Raw genomic sequence first — 17,244 nt, forward strand, 5'->3', positions numbered from 1 at the left:
CATATCAGACTAAATGGATGACATAGTACACAATTTGATGACATAGTACACAACAAACGGGGACCACTGTTGGCTTGTGAGCACCACTTTCAAAACTACTGGCTGAAATTATACAAAACGTTCAACAACAAAAAAACTATACAAACGTTCAATCTTTAAGGTGTGAAATTGAACCCATACCTAGGACTCTCTGAACTTGCAATCAGATTTCGAAAGCCAAGTGGGGCGCTTTTCATTAGCTTTTCACTATGTAATTGAGAAACTCAATGTTCCCTGTAATTAAGAATAGATACTATAATTAAAAGAGGTTGAGTTTTTCCTGAAAGCTGTGGTCGATTCAATACATTGGTTAAGATATCGATTTGAGTTCATAGTCAAAAAAGATTTTTCCACAACAAGGCTTGATCACTGACTTGAATTTCAATGTTTCATATCCATTTGCCCTTCTCCATCCTCACCTTGGATTGCAAGTGGGAGACAATCACAAAAGTGAGGAAAGAGAGTTTCGCTCTAACTAGTCACAGCACTCATAGTACTACTTCCAGGAACTGAAAGTGAAATTCATGCTGAACATGCTGACTCACACACAAGCCCCCATTAATTGTCTTCACTTCCCCTGGCTTCTCCACTGCAACGGGAGATCCCAAAACCCAAAGCTACTATTTCAATGAACAGCTTTTAGTTATGGAAATAAATATTTATTAATAATGAAACAAACTTACAATTCAAACACAACTCACAGAAAATAGGGAAAAACTTTTCACCGCTTCAATAGTGATTACGAATAGTCATAAACAAAACAAATAAAGTTATATACAGGCTTTGATTAAAAAAACAACTGCTTTTTAAACACGTACCAAACCGGCTCTCATATCCCACAAAAATTAAGTAAATGGTGGGGAACAAAAATACCCCACACACATTGCAACCTCTCCACACATACAAACACTTCTAATAAGGGTAGCCCACATTAGAGACCTATATAACAGTCAAAACAACGAGGCAAATACGTGTTGCTTTCATATTGTATTACATTACCACAACACTGTCTATTCCTTTCCTTGGGAAACCATTGTGTTGTTTCTGACACACATCATACTGATATAGTTCAAAGTTCATATATACAATGTCAATACATTGTATTCACTTTTTTTAAGTTCAAGTTCTTATCACTGCTAATTTCATTGTATGATTTAGTTTGAAGAAACGTAACATATTGCATTCATCCTACTGTTGTGACACTTAGACATCAATGGGTTTAAATGAAAGCTGCCAAGAAATTATAAAGGAGCAAATTACAGTGAGATGCAGTTAGATTATTACACCTATTACAGATTTTTTGCGTCGGTTTCTATAGAAATGGGAACCTAAGGCCCAACGGATATACACCGTAAAACACAAACATACACACTAAGTCAATGGTTGACGCATACACACATATCCAGAAGACCCCACATCCAACCACAAAGGTGCGTCTCTATTTCTTACCCTGCTCTAGTCACTTCCAAAGGTCATAAGGCCTTGTCCTCTGTCCTTTGACTGAGGTCGTGTCTACACTTGACACTTACATGCGACTTCTGCTATCAGAATACGAAGATCGCATTGAAAAGACTGGTCTAGATGCACAAAAGTTTCTTTGTGGTCTGATTGTGTTCAGATCGAGAGGCACCTTTTCATTGTAACGTTATAGGAAATACGTTCCTAGCGTGCGAGGAACGTGTTTGCTGGCCTCAAAAATGCTAGCCAACTAGCTAAAATTTAGAAAATTTATTTTTTGTTTGACTAGAGATATGCTAACCCATTTGCAATCCCTTTAGCGTTGCTTGTTAGCTTGCTGTCTAGCTACAGACGTTAGCTGGCTAGTTAGCTAGAGTAGTTAGCTACTGCCATCAGTTGTTGTGATATTTTCATATTTAGCTTATTCCACCGTTTGTAGAATGCATACTGACATTTGAATATAGCGCAGGGAAAGGGAATCCGGACACACTGTGGACACAGTAGACACATTTATATGTAGGTACAGACGCATGACACGTTCGGAATTCCATGATCAGAACTCTATGATCAGAATACTAAAGCTGCATGAACTGTCAAGACTAGACACTGCCAAAGGCCTGGACACGGGACAATGGGCAAGCCTCTCGTCTGTACCCTTTCAGGCAAGGAGTTCACCCCAGGTGAGTCTGTCCCTTGGTATGTCTTTACACCAGGAGGGTCAAAGTTATTTTGCCTGAGGAACCATTTTTAGACAGTACATGTTCATGTTGGTCGCACAAGTGGGGGCTGCAATCTGGCTCCCGGGCCACAGGTTTTAGACACCTCTAGTCTATGCAGTGCCGGGCTTACACTTGGCTAGCTCATAGGAGCCCTTCCTCCTGGCTCTCCTAAGATTGTCCAGGACTAGGACTGTGGTGGTCACCATCATACCCACGCAGACAGCAGGAATGACTATCTGGTTCCAGTCGGGTGAAGGACTGGAGTGCTTCTCTGTAGGCAAAGGGAAGATGGGAAGAACAGGGAGACAGTGAGGACGAGGCATACTGGCCAAAAATAGCATTTTATGTTTTTACAGCTTTCGAGTCAAACGACACCAGTGTTTGTTATGGGTGGATGGAATTTTCTTGACTTTTTAAAGCTTCACTGTTCTCAAATTCCACTGTTGTTTGTTTTGGGGAGATAGCGATATCTCCGTTCTCTGTTTCCAATTTCTCAGTTGAACATGGGGTTCAAAGCGGTGAAGGGAAATAAAGTGCTCTCTACACTGAACCATTTCACTCACCCATGACGTTAATGCTGAAGATCTTAGTCTCGTAGCCCAGATCATTGGTCACATTCACCTGGTATAGGCCTGTATCGTTGGGCGTAAGGTTCACCAGCAGGAAGTTCCCATCCAGGGAGTAGAGCTCTGTGCCATTGTCCAGTTTTCTTAAAACCACAACAGGTGGGGGGAAACTAACAGAGCGACAGCATATGGTGACATTTTGGCCCTCCTGAACCTCAGTGGACGGATAGACCAGAACTGTTGTATTCCTAGGAGGTGCTGGACAAAAGTTAAATAGAACACACTTGAATACTGAGGGAAAACACTGCCTTGAGAAAACAAATTAAAAACAAATATGAATATGGTGCAGTGCAGTGCAGTTATAGTGCGAAATACTGTAAGACATTCAGTCTTTTAGCAGTTTGCAATACAACATAACATTACCGTCCGCTATAAAGTAGATTGCTGAGCAGAATGTGTGAAATTACTGACAGCAATGTGTGAAATGTCAACGAGACAAGCTCTATAGAACCATTATCTAGAATTACGTTATGCCATTTCATGTTGTTGAGTTCCTGTGCAGTGTTAAGTGTCATATGGTGTGACAACACTACAGCCAATGGCTAACTTAAACATCATGTTCTTAGATACCGACAGCTGTGACATGACAAGGAAAAGGCCACGCTCCAACCCATGAGAGAAAACAATACTAAACAGGAAGTGAAAACAAAAAAGGTCTGTCGGTGTAGAGAACAGTAACTTAATTAAAGAACCAAAAAAACGAACTGGGGTTAGGGAAAGTTTCCTGCGGTTGCCAGTACGAATGCATGGTAGTGAAATAAAAGAAGAATGTGGTGTGTGTGTGCCGGAAGCCTGGCACCCACCTTTGACTGTAATGTGTGTGCTAGCTCTCTGGCTGCCGTGCTCATTGAAGGCCTCGCACTGGTAGAGAGCAGAGTCCGCTAGCAGGGCAGAGGACAGGGTGAAGGAGGTGGAGGAGCCGTTGTGGGACTGGAGCTTTACATCCTGGTCCTCAGAGAGTCTCCTCAGCACCATCCATCCCACTGGAGCGCCGTCTGACAGGCAGGACACCGTCACGCTATCCCCTTCCTTCACCTCACTGGCTGGGCTCACTGTGATGGTGGTTCCCCTGGGGGCATCTGCACAGCAAACATCAGACTCAGTTTAGGTTTCGAAAAACACATATAAGGCTTCCGAAAACCGCACTACACAACCGCCATTAACACCTCAAGGACGAAGTTCGGCATGACAGAATCCCTAAATGTAAAGCTCCAAGGGCAGTGTGTGGACACCCCAGGGTAAACACAAGTGATTTAAGCAATCAACTGTTCATGGTCCTCCATTCAGAACACAATGACTGGATCAGGTGTGTTATGATGCTGGGGTGGAACAAAGGCCTGCACCACCCTGCGGCTCTCTAGGACCATCAAGAAACGTATCCACTCAATGGCATCAAAAATTCATGATTAGACTTCAATAATATGTACAACCACTTACAGTGGAGCTCCAGTACAGTCACCGCCTGCCTCTCTCTCCGGCTTTGATGGACTACGTCCATCTGAAGACCGACTCTGCAGGTGATCCGTCTCCCCTGATCCTCCGGTTTCACCAAAAAAGATAACGTTGACGTCGCATTCTGGAGCTCACTGGAGTTCTGACCCACCCCGGAGCGTAGCTCAGTTTCCCCATCGAGCCATTGAATCTGCAAGTGACTTGCTGGGTAGACATCGGCTACAGAACAGTATAAGGTGGCCTTCCCGTCTTCCAGAAAGGGTCCAGGGTTCTCGATGATGGGGTCCGAGGGGAAAGCTGGGGGAGGAGAGAGAAATGGGTAGATGAAAATATCAATATGTGACTAAAAGTACATAAGACCAGATAGAGCTGTGAGCGAGTTAGTCAGTCATGTTAATGGGTAGACTCTTCACTTTGAAGGTTTAGAGATGGGGTGTTTCAGATTGTGACGTGCCGATATGGGGAACTGACACATTTCCATAAGATAGCAGACTTTTAAAAAGACTGCGAGTAAGGGAGGCATTAATCAGCATAACTTGTGGAACAGCCATTTCCATTGAATCATGTGAGTCAATGGCCTAGAATGCACTAAAGCTTATACCCATTTTATTGCAATGACAACACTTCTGCGAAACTCTGCATTTCACCGACGGGAAATATGAGAAGTCTTCAGTGACCCTGGAGTACTTTTTATCATTCTTAACTTTATGTTAATCTCTCTCCCACATTGAACCAGACCACTGATACCAGTGCATTCCGGCAAAAAACAAACTGGACTTCTGCCCATGTTGTGTGGGAGAGCAGCATGGTTTCGAGTGATCATTCAGGCTTTAAGTCTTAAGTTTGGTTTCATAAGAGGATGCTTATTCTTCCAACCTCCTACAAAGGGTCACTGTACTCTTTCCAAGTCAGTGAAGTGAACCTTAGCATTACCCCACACTGAGCAAAACAGTTGCTATATCAACATAAACCTGTAGAATGTATTGTGCCACGCTTTGGTACCACTGAACAAGTGTAAGGCAAATTCCAATCAACCCCGACTAACTTTGTTTTCATCTGGACATTTTCAAACAAAACGTAATAAATTATATCAAACTGGCATTGGACTTCTGTAAAAAAGTGGCCAATGACAAGCACATTTATTTTATTTATTTCTAAGCACATTTCTTTCTTGCTTCTCATAACATACAAACTCACAGTAAATACATTGAACTAAACGAAGCCAAGTCATCTTTCTGAGGATGTACAGTATACCCACAGAAGACCTTGACCTCTGCTTGCTTGGCCTTGATGACAGAGCCACACTTGGCCTCACAGGTGTAGGCTTGCTCATGGGCCAGCCCAAGTGGGCCCAGGTGGAGCTGGGAAAGGGAGTCCTGGTTGCGTGCGTGGCTGTGGACGGGCATGTCCAGCATGCTCCTCCAGGAGAAGGCTGGCTGGGGACAGCCCGAAGCCAGGCAGGAGAGCACCAGGTTGGATCCTATCTCAGCCATCACCCCCGATACCATCTCCACCTCCAGGGGATACGCTGAGAAAAAAGAACCACAGGAGAGAGGATAGATGACTCCTCTGCTCAATTCAGTTGAATAGAAATCAAGTTCTGCTCCATTTCAGTTCAATTCAGTTCAGTTAATCAAATTCAATTAAAACCAATTCACTATCCCGCAAAGAAAATCTCTTACCGAAATCAAATCTAGCCACAACTTAATCCACAACAGAAAAAAAACGAAGCAAACATAAGAGTATATTAAAAAGAGTCAAACTACATCGCAAAGGCAGGTATCATTATAGAAGTCAGCTGATCGGTAAAACAATGAACATTTACCCAGAGCCCTCTACTCCACATGATCATGATCATTATTATAATCTTTATCATCTACTACTTCATCCCAGTAATGGTTTTAATTATTACTCTGAGTATCTCCTGTATTCAAACCCACTCATGTCATCATACCCGGAGGTGGGAAACACATACACGGAGTAAAAATAACAGCAATCCACATTGGAGTCCCTCAAACGTCTGTATGCATGTGTACAGAACATTGGCTGTTTCTGTTATCTGCCGTGTCACTTTTCTAGGGCTCTTGTACACAGAAGAGGGTGGTGACTCAACACTCAGTTTGCTCCCCAGGGAAATTGGGTTTCAATGCGTTTACTAAGACACATTTCCCCTTTTCTTCAGGACATTTCTCTTACATGATTTATCTGTACATTGTTATAGTTCAACTGAAGGAGTATTTTTGCAGAACAACAGTACAGCTTTAGGTTACACTTTACATTTAAATATATTATGCAGTTACATGGGTGTAATTAGGCCTACATGTAATAAACTCTAACTATACTGGCAACTATTTTGAAACATCATTTTTCCAGTTTCCATTATTAGAATCCAGCCATTGTTTCATGTACAACGCTACAATTGTGTAATTCTAATTTGGTTACCAAAAGTAGTTACAATAACTACTGCACAAAGCCTAAGGTCAACTTACAATGTTATGTTACCCAAATATACATTTAAAAAAAAAAATCTCACCTTCAACGGAGAGCAAGGTGCTGACTTTCTGGCTGCCGTGCTCATTGAAGGCCTCGCACTGGTAGAGAGCAGAGTCCGCTAGCAGGGCAGAGGACAGGGTGAAGGAGGTGGAGGAGCCGTTGCTGGACTGAAGAGTTACATCCTGGTCCTCAGAGAATCTCCTCAGCACCATCCGTCCCACCGGAGCTCCGTCCGACAGGCAGGACACCGTCACGCTCTCCCCTTCCTTCACCTCACTGGCTGGGCTCACTGTGATGGAGGTGTTTGTTGGGGGAGCTGCCAGAGGGCAGACAGAAGTTGAGCTCGCTATTTAAGAGGTTGTTTTATTGCGATTGCTCCCCCAAACAGACTTTTAGACAAAGCTAGAAAGATGACTCCTTACTATTACACTATCATAGAGTGACACCAAACAGAACTTATCCAAAATACAAGACCGAGGAGAAATTCATTTTCATTTTTAGAAAGTCAGGTAGTTATTATCCTACCTTCAACAATGACGTTCACGCTGGCTGTGATGTTTCCAATGGTGTTGCTCGCCACACACTCATATTGACCAGAATCCACCAGTGTCATCTCGGTGAGGACAAGCTCCTCGCTCTGCCCCACTATGACAGCCTGTCCGTGCGGACCGATGGCCTTCCACCGTATCTCTGGTCTGGGGTTCCCTTCAGCATGGCACAACAACGTTGGACTGGAGCCAACTCTCACAACAGTCAGCTCAGATATTGACGTAATCTGTGGTGCATCTGAAAAACAATATATAGAAATGATGCTGTTGTTGTAGGCCTCAGTTGTGAACTATGGATGACATTTGGTCGTTGCAGAATAACTGCCTAAACAACACTGACTTTAAGATCAGCGCTTATATGGGTCATTTGATATTAATCATATGTCAACCATGCATCAATGCATCACTAGCAGCTTCCCTTTGCCTAACAGTCACGCTGCAGTAGTAACTTACAAAGCACTGTGAGGGAAACAGAGGTTTCCTTGGTCTTCTCATCATCGGGCACACCATCCTGATCGTGAGTGGCTCTGCATGTGATGCTCGCCTCTTTGTCCTCGGGGGTGGGCACGAACGTGTAGGTGGACACAACAGACTCTGCATCTGTCTGGAGCGTGCTGTCCCCTCGCAGCCACTCAAGCTTCAGGTGCTCTGCAGGATAAGCATCTGTCACCTCACACGTCAGAGTGTTGGTCTGGCCCAAGAGAAGTCGGTCATGGCCTGATATGACAGGGGCCTCTGGAAATGCTGGAACATCAAATTGCGATCTTATTGCATGCAGTGTTTGAAATTCAAATTCAAAGGCCTACTTTAAACATGTACATTTGAAACGGATTAAACTGGACTGATTTAATTCCGTAATTACTTTACAATACATTGCATGATTATTAAAGCATTAATAAACAATGTATTAATACATTTGTATTTCGTGTACAAGCATTTAAGCATGATAAGCATTACAATTCATAAGCATTCAGAATATGTATAACAATGAATAAAGAACTTATAAGCATGTATTATACATTTCTATTGGCTTATAACAATGGCTGATGCTGGCTTATTCTGAATGAAGTTGATTGGACGTACAGTATACTTTGACAACCGCACGGTGTTGTTTGGTCGATTCTCCGCAACTGCCTTTGCAGAGAAGTGTGTCATCATGTGCTGTCGCCACAGGGTCAAAGACCGCCACTGATTCCGACCCGGAGGTGTGTATTTTTGCAAACATTGGCTTATCCTCCAGCAAAGCCCAGGAGATGGAAACCTTTTCATTGCAATCCTTCACCGAGCATTGCAGCTCATGCCTATCACCAACTTTCAAAAGTGCACTCTTTGGTTTGAGCTCCATGTGAAATGCAAATGCTGAAATGAAAAATAACAATGAATTAGAATTCACATTCATAATTAATAACATATTTCAAAACTATAAAGTAGGTTAAGGAAACTTCATGATTGTTTATTATTTTTTTATTCAATTTGAATTCTAGGTTATAAGCCTATTAGTAAATGATCATATTTCGCCTACTACGGCTGCATTTAAATATGTACATGTCGTTAAGTACAATACTGACATTTTCAGGTGAGTTTACATCCCAAGGCTACCCACAATCCTATTAAAATGCCATACACTGCCACACAGTAGGCTACCTACAGTACATAGTTTGAAGGCATGTCACATTGATTGTGAAATGTTAATGATAAAAATAGAATCACTGCTTACCTGTTACTGGTAGTATCAATACCCATAACAGAATGAGATACATTTTTGTGTTGGATAGGCTGAATAAAAAAAACTGTAAGGAACTGATTTGAGCTAGACTGTAACTTCCCTTAGTCCTGCTATGCTGTGCTGTGGATGATGGGTCTGGTCAGCCCAGAGTCCAGAGTCTGTGGATTTATAAATTGGAATAGGGAGGGATACCAACAGGGTGAAAAAAAAAATACATTTAACACACCCACTTACAATTCCAAGTATGTCACGGAGGAATTACCCCACTACTGGCCTCTCATTGCGTGGCCTTTAGTCAGTCTCTCTCTCTCTCCTATGGTTGTGAATAACAACCCCCTCTGCTGGTTTAAATCAAACTCAAGATGGTTTCCTTAAAGGTCCAATGCGGCAGTTGTTATCTCAATATCAAATCATTTCTGGGTAACAATTAGGTACCTTACTGTGATTATTTTCAAGAAAAAATGGTCAAATAAAAACAAATATTGCTTTTTATAAAAGAGCAATTTCTCAAAACAAATTCTAGGACTGTCTGGGAGTGGTCTGAGTGGGGAGGGGAAAACTGAAAAGTAGCTGTTATTGGCAGAGAGGTTTGTTGATTAGCTAATTAGTTAATATTGGTCTATTAACTAATTTACCACATGGTGACATCACCGTGGAAGGACAAAACTCTATTCCACTACAACAGGCTGAAATTTCAGACGGCCTTTTCAAACAGCTCTTACACATAAGGGGCATTATCATAATTTTCAGAATTTCACAGTATTATTCCAACCTCATAGTGTGGAAACATATACAGTTGAAGTCAGAAGTTTACATACACCTTAGCCAAATACATTTGAACTCAGTTGTTCACAATTCCTGACATTTAATCCTAGTAAAAATTCCCTGTTTTAGTTCAGTTAGGATCACCACTTTATTTTAAGAATGTGAAATGTCAGAATAATAGTAGAGAGAATAATTTATTTCAGCTTTTATTTCTTTCATCACATTCCCAGTGGGTCAGAAGTTGACATACACTCAATTAGTATTTGGTAGCATTGCCTTTAAATTGTTTAACTTGGGTCAAACTTTTCAGGTAGCCTTCCACAAGCTCCCCACACTAAGTTGGGTGAATTTTGGCCCATTCCTCCTGACAGAGCTGGTGTAACTGAGTCAGGTTTGTAGGCTTCCTTGCTCGCACACGCTTTTTCAGTTCTGCCCACAAATCTTCTATAGGATTGAGGTCAGGGCTTTGTGATGGCCACAGTCAATACCTTGACTTTGTTGTTCTTAAGCCATTTTGCCACAACTTTGGAAGTATGCTTGGGGTCATTGTCCATTTGGAAGACCCTTTTGTGACCAAGCTTTAACTTCCTGACTGATGTCTTGAGATGTTGCTTCAATATATCCACATCATTTTACTTCCTTATGATGCCATCTATTTTGTGAAGTGCATGTGTCCCTCCTGCAGCAAAGCACCCCCACAACATGATGCTGCCACCCCCATGCTTCACAGTTGGGATGGTGTTCTTCAGTTTGCAAGCCTCCCCCTTTTTCCTCCAAACATAAAGATGGTCATTATGGCCAAACAGTTCTATTTTTGTTTCATCAGACCAGAGGACATTTCTCCAAAAAGTACGATCTTTGTCGTCATGTGCAGTTGCAAACCGTAGTCGGGCTTTTTTATGGCGGTTTTGGAGCAGTGGCTTCTTCCTTGCTGAGCGGCCTTTCAGGTTATGTCGATATAGGACTCGTTTTACTGTGGATATAGATACTTTTGTACCTGTTTCCTCCAGCATCTTCACAAGGTCCTTTGCTGTTTTTCTGGGATTGATTTGCACTTTTCACACCAAAGTACGTTCATCTCCTTCCTGAGCGGTATGACGGCTGCGTGGTCCCATGGTGTTTATACTTGCGTACTATTGTTTGTACAGATGAACGTGGCACCTTCAGGCGTTTGTAAATTGCTCCCAAGGATGAACCAGACCTTTGGAGGTGATAATGATTTCAAATAGCCTATCAGAAGCTTCTAAAGCCATGGCATCATTTTCTGGAATTTTACAAGCTGTTTAAAGGCACAGTCAACTTAGTGTATGTCAACTTCTGACCCACTGGAATTGTGATACAGTGAATTAAGTGAAATAATCTGTCTGTAAACAATTGTTGGAAAAATTACTTGTGTCATGCACAAAGTAGATGTCCTAACCGACTTGCCAAAACTATAGTTTGTTAACAAGAAATTTGTGGAGTGGTTGTAAAATGAGATTTAATGACTCCAACCTAAGTGTATATAAACTTCTGACTTCAACTGTATAAAAACACAGGAAAGTCAAGTTTTTGACTGCACTGGACCTTTAAAAACATGTAATGAAATGATCTTTTAGCTGAGGAGAATCACATTTAAGATCCCTTTGAAAATCATAGACATGCTATGTTAATTAAAATATAGATATTCCAAACATGAACTATATGGATTTATTTTATCTTTGCCTGCTTGTCTGTCATATACAAGACACATATTTTGCTCAAGTCAATCTCCATTAGCCTGAACACATCAAAGTATAGCACACCCATAGTATATAAATGGAATGTATTTCTACGACCACACCAATGCATCTGAGGACAAAGACACCCATGTGATAAGAGCAGCGTGCTCTCCAGACTGTAGTGTTCTCCCACATATGCATGGCCTCTATTGTGGGCCATGTAACAGGTTCCATTGCAGACCCATTCATGGTGATGGAGACACCACATGAAGCCGGTCACTCCTTGTCCTGTGAAGAGGCAGGAGAACATGACATATGATCAATCCACTTCACTCTGTCACTGAAATACTGTGACCTAGAGAGAAAGCTGTTCATGTGGTCACAGTGAAACAAACAATCAATAGGACAACCTTGGAAATCTAGATGTGTGTGTTTCAAATAAAACAAGGCATATTAGGGAAGATTAGTGGTTGATATTTTATTATTTGATATCTAGAAGCCTTCAAATTCAATACAACAGTGTTGGAGCTCCAGATCCAGACTTGCATAGATACATCAGAAATGGTGAGCACATTTAGTTTAAATCATGTGTAAATCATTGATATTCTTTCTGTCCTCACCCACACCAGCCAAAATGGGACAGACGTGTTACCGACAGTAATATAACACACACACACACACACACACACACACACACACACAATACCAAAACAAAGCATACTTTATACTGTACATAGTGTACATTTTTTCAAAGACCATACTCTGATGTAGCATAAACATTATATTTTGTCAATTACAACTATCCTCAAAAGAGCTTAGGTTGAAAAAAAGTCTTATGAGGGAACTCTATTTAACATAAGTACCATCATAGTTCAGTTAAACGTTATGTAAATACTGTTGATCTTGGTGGTATAAAACAGAACCATTCACCAACTTGATTAAACTCATCTCAACCCCCATTTCTAAATATAGTCTAAAGTGCACTTTCGTTTTGACAAAGCAGAGTTATGCAACCGGGACAGCATCAGAGGAAAGTCCAAGCATATTGTATCAGAGTAATGACTATTAGTGTTCCGTGGGTCAAGGGACAATGGAATTTGCTATGAACACTGTGGTTCTATCAACAAATAGCTGTCCTCACAGACATAATGTGATGAAGTGGTGTCTGATACTGCCAAGATTCTGTCTCCTTTCACACCAATGGTTGTTTTGATGAATAAGAAAGGGTTTCATGAAAATAATGCTGTTAAATTGCTGAGGTAAAATAGTTTAAGAAATACTTGATTTTTGCTGTTATAGAACTATCCCACTGGGGACAAAACAGGTTGAATCAATGTTGTTTCCATGTCATTTCAACAGAAAATATCTATGTGAGGACATTGAATCAACATGGAAAATGTATTGGATTTGCAAAAAGTCATCAATGTAAGGGCATTGTCTTTTTTTCACCGAACTTTGAACCAAAATCCAATGACATGGTGAAATGTTTTGTTGATTTCATGTTGAATTCATGTTGTTGACAACTCAACCAAATGTAAATCAAAACTACACGCTGAACTGACGTCTGTGACCAGTGGGTAGTTTATATAAAACTATACTGAACAAAAATATAAACGCAACATGTAGTGTTGGTCCCATGTTTCATGAGCTGAAATAAAAGTTCCCAGAAATGTCACACTGGTGTAAAGGATTTGGAGACAGGCGCAGGAATACATCATCGGGGTTTTTAATACACCCAAAACAAACACGTATACAAAACACTGGGATGTACCCAAACAAAAGAGCGAGGGTAAACCTCGTAGAACGACACGGGACGAGACCCGTAAAAACACAAATGCACAAAACACGCAGCACAGGCTGAGACAACGCATAGGTACTCACACGACCAACAGACATGGGAACAATAATCAACAGCCAATGGGGAAACAAAGTGCACATTTACACAAATACAGTCAGTGAGGAATTGGAACCAGGTGTGCGTAATGACACAGTTCATTGCAGCCTAGAAGGCCGGTGACGTCGACCTCAGGAACCGGTGAACAGAATGAGCAGCAGTACCGGGGGGATCCGTGACAAGAAATTTGCCATACACACAAAAATCTTATTTCTCTCAAATTTTGGGCACAAATTTATTTACATCCCTGTTAGTGAGCATTTTTCCTTTGCCAAGAGAATCCATCCACCTGATAGGTGTTGCATATCAAGTAGCTGATTAAACAGCATGATCATTACACAGGTGCATCTTGTGCTGGGGACAGACTCTAAAATGTGCAGTAATGTCACACAACACATGCCAATTGGCATGCTGACTTGCAGGAATGTCCACCAGAGTTTTTCCAGAATTTTCTCTACCATCAGCTGCCTCCAACCTCATTTTAGAGAATTTGGCAGTACATCCAACAGGCCTCACAGCCGCAGACCACGCTTAACCACGCCATCCCAGGACCTCCACATCCGGCATCTTCACCTACGGGATCGTCTGATGAAACCTTGGGTTTGCACAACCAAATCATTTTGGCACAAACTGTCAGAAACCGTCTCAGTGAAGCTTATCTGCGTGCTCGCAATCCTCACCAGGGTCTTGACCTGACTTCAGTTAGGCGTCGTAACCGACTTCAGTGGGCAAATGCTCACCTTCAATGGTCACTGGCACGCTGGAGAAGTGTGCTCTTCATGGATGAATCCTGGTTTCAACTGTAAATCAAATCTTATTGGTCACATACACATGTTTAGCAGATGTTATTGTGGGTGTAGTGAAATGCTTGTGCTTCTAGTTCCGACAGTGCAGCAATATCTAACAATTTCTCAACATATAGAATATATAAATATGGACAAGCAATGTCAGAGTGGTATAGACTAAGATACAGTAGAATAGGATAGAATACAGTATATTCATATGAGATGAGTAATGCAAGATATGTAAACATTATTAAAGTGACATTATTAAAGTGACTAGTTTTCCATTTATTAAAGTGGCCAATTATTTAAAGTCTGTGAGGCAGCAGCCTCTCTCTGTGCTAGTGATGGCTATTTAACAGTCTGATGGCCATGAGATTGAAAAATAGCTTCTATCTCTCGGTCCCAGATTTGATGCACCTGTATTGACCTTGCCTTCTGGATGATAATGGGGTGAACAGGCAGTAGCTCGGGTGGTTGTTGTCCTTGATGATCTTTTTGGCCTTCCTGTGACATTAGGTGCTGTAGGTGTCCTGGAGGGCAGGTTGTTTGCCCCCGGTGATGCGTTGTGCAGACCGCACCACCCTCTGGAGAGCCCTGCGGTTGTGGGCAGTGCAGTTGCTGTACCAGGCGATGATACAGCCTGACAGGATGCTCTCAATTGTGCATCTGTAAAAGTTTGAGGGTTTTAGGTGACAAGCCAAATTTCTTCAGCCTCCTGAGATTGAAGAGGCGCTGTTGCGCCTTCACCACACCGTCTGTGTGGGTGGACCATTTCAGTTTGTCGGTGATATGTACGCCGAGGAACTTAAAACTTTCCACCTTCTCCACTGCTGTCCCGTCAATGTGGATATGGGGGTGCTCCCTCTGCTGTTTCCTAAAGTCCACGATCATCTCCTTTGTTTTGTTGACGTTGAGTGAGATGTTGTTTTCCTGGCACTACACTCCCAGATTCCTCACCTCCATGTACGCTTTCTCGTCGTTGTTGGTAATCAAGCCTACTACTGTTGTGTTGTCTGCAAACTTGATGAATGAGTTGGAGGCGTGCTTGGCCACGCAGTCATGGGTGACCAGGGAGTACAAGGAGGGGGCTGAGCATGCACCCTTGTGGGGCCCCAGTGTTGAGGATCAGCTAAGTGGAGGTGTTGTTTCCGGCCTTCACCACCTGAGGGCGGCCCATCAGGAAGTCCAAGTACCAATTGCACAGGGTGGGGTTCAGACCCACGGCCTCAAGCTTAATGATGAGCTTGGAGGGTACTATGGAGTTGAATGCTGAGCTATAGTCAAAGAACAGCATTCTTACATAGGTATTTCTCTTGTCCAGATGGGATAGGGCAGTGTGCAGGCGATTGCATTGTCTGTGGACCTGTTGAGGCGGTAAGCAAATTGAAGTGGGTCTAGGGTGGCAGGTAAGGTGGAGGTAATATGATCCTTTACTAGTCTCTCAAAGCACTTCATGATAACAGAAGTGAGTGCTACGGGGCGATAATAATTTACTTCAGTTACCTTTGCATTCTTGGGTACAGGAACAATGGTGGCCATCTTGAAGCATGTGGGGAGAGCAGACTGGGATAGGGAGAGATTGAATATGTCCGTAAACACATCAGCCAGCTGGTCTGTGCGTGCTCTGAGGACGCGGCTAGGGATACCATCTGGGCCGGCAGCCTTGCGGGGGTTAACACGTTTAAATGTCTTACACACGTCAGCCACGGAAAAGGAGAGCCCACAGTCCTTGGTAGTGGGCCGTGTCGGTGGCACTGTAACTACCCTCAAAGCGGGCAAGGAACGTGTTTAGCTTGTCTGGAAGCAAGACGTCGGTGTCCGCGACGTGGCTGGTTTTCCTTTTGTAGTCTGTGATTGTCTGTAGACCCTTCCACATACGTCTCATGTCTGAGCTGTGGAATTGCAACTCCACTTTGTCTCTATACTGACGTTATGCCTGTTTGTTTGCCTTGCGGAGGGAATTACTACTCTGTTTGTATTCTGCCATATTTCCAGTCACCTTGCCATGGTTAAATGCGGTGGTTTGCTCTTTCAGTTTTGCACAAATGCTGCCATCTATCCACGGTTTCTGGTTAGGGTAGGTTTTAAGTCATAGTGGGTACAACATCTCCTAAACACTTCCTGATAAACTCACTCAACATCTCAGTGTTTACATCAATATTATTTTCGGAAGCTACCCGGAACATATCCCAGTCCACGTGATCAAAACAATCTTGAAGCGTGGATTCCGTTTGGTCAGACCAGCGTTGAATAGTCCTTAGCACGGGTACTTCCTGTTTGAGTTTCTGACTATAGGAAGGGAGGAGCAAAATGGAGTTGTCAGATTTGCCAAAAGGAGGGCGGGGGAGGGCCTTGTATGCATCCCGGAAGTTGGAGTAACAGTGGTCGAGTGTTTTAGCAGCGCGAGTACTACAGTCGATATGCTGATAGAATTTAGGCAGCCCTTTCCTCAAATTTGCTTTGTTAAAATCCCCAGCTACAATAAATGCAGCCTCAGGATACGTGGGTTCCAGTTTGCATAAAGTCCAGTAAAGTTCCTTGAGGGCCGTCGTGGTATCGGCTTAAGGGAGGATACATGGCAGAGACTATAACCAAAGAAAGTTATATTGGGAGATAATACGGACTGCATTTGATTATGAGGTATTCTAGGTCGGGTGAATAAAATGACTTGAGTTCCTGTATGTTATCACAACTACACCATGAGTCGTTAATCGTGAAACATACACCCCCGCCCTCTTCCCCGAGAGATATTTATTCCTGTCAGCACGATGAACTGAGAATCCAGATGGCTGGACAGACTCCAACAGTATATCCTGAGAGAGCAGTGTTTTTCATGAAACAGAGCATGTTACAATCCCTGATACTCAGAATCGGTGGGAGGTGTGGACCAAAAGACCGCTCCGAGTACCTCTCCTTCACCGACGTTGTTCTGGGTCGGCCTCTGGAATCAGTTCAATTGCCCTGAGTGGTGCGATCAAAGGATCCGCTTCGGGAAAGTCATATTCCTGGTCATAATGCTGGTAGTGCTGGAAGTGCTGG

At 42.7% G+C, this 17,244-nt stretch overlaps 1 protein-coding gene and 1 long non-coding RNA gene across 2 annotated transcripts; both read right to left on the reverse strand.

Annotated features, from left to right (window-relative positions):
- Positions 1–676: 676 nt before the first annotated feature.
- Positions 677–9,314, reverse strand: LOC115158063 (vascular cell adhesion protein 1). Its single transcript, XM_029706562.1, has 10 exons — positions 9,053–9,314; positions 8,419–8,694; positions 7,789–8,079; positions 7,313–7,573; positions 6,828–7,103; positions 5,553–5,822; positions 4,280–4,591; positions 3,646–3,921; positions 2,780–3,040; positions 677–2,487 (listed from the first exon to the last, which is right to left on the reverse strand). Exons 1-10 carry the CDS (start codon positions 9,093–9,095, stop codon positions 2,327–2,329), a joined length of 2,427 nt encoding a protein of 808 aa, XP_029562422.1. The 5' UTR covers positions 9,096–9,314; the 3' UTR covers positions 677–2,326.
- A 2,185-nt stretch (positions 9,315–11,499) lies between these two features.
- LOC115158987 (uncharacterized) lies at positions 11,500–15,747 on the reverse strand. The gene is made up of 2 exons (XR_003868797.1): positions 15,709–15,747; positions 11,500–11,814 (listed from the first exon to the last, which is right to left on the reverse strand). It is a non-coding gene; the product is annotated as an uncharacterized LOC115158987 (long non-coding RNA).
- Positions 15,748–17,244: the final 1,497 nt, after the last annotated feature.

The sequence above is a fragment of the Salmo trutta genome, chromosome 22 (assembly GCF_901001165.1).
Source record: "Salmo trutta chromosome 22, fSalTru1.1, whole genome shotgun sequence".
Taxonomy (NCBI): domain Eukaryota; kingdom Metazoa; phylum Chordata; class Actinopteri; order Salmoniformes; family Salmonidae; genus Salmo; species Salmo trutta.

Bases quoted from the DNA above. Each gene is read 5' to 3' on its own strand.
- LOC115158063 (XM_029706562.1), bottom strand. From the start codon at position 9,095: ATGTATCTCATTCTGTTATGGGTATTGATACTACCAGTAACAG. The intron at 7,104-7,312 runs GTAGGATAATAA...GCCCTCTGGCAG, and splicing joins CGTGAACGTCATTGTTGAAG to CTCCCCCAACAAACACCTCC. The intron at 3,922-4,279 runs GTAAGTGGTTGT...TTTGCTGTGCAG, and splicing joins GACTGTACTGGAGCTCCACT to ATGCCCCCAGGGGAACCACC.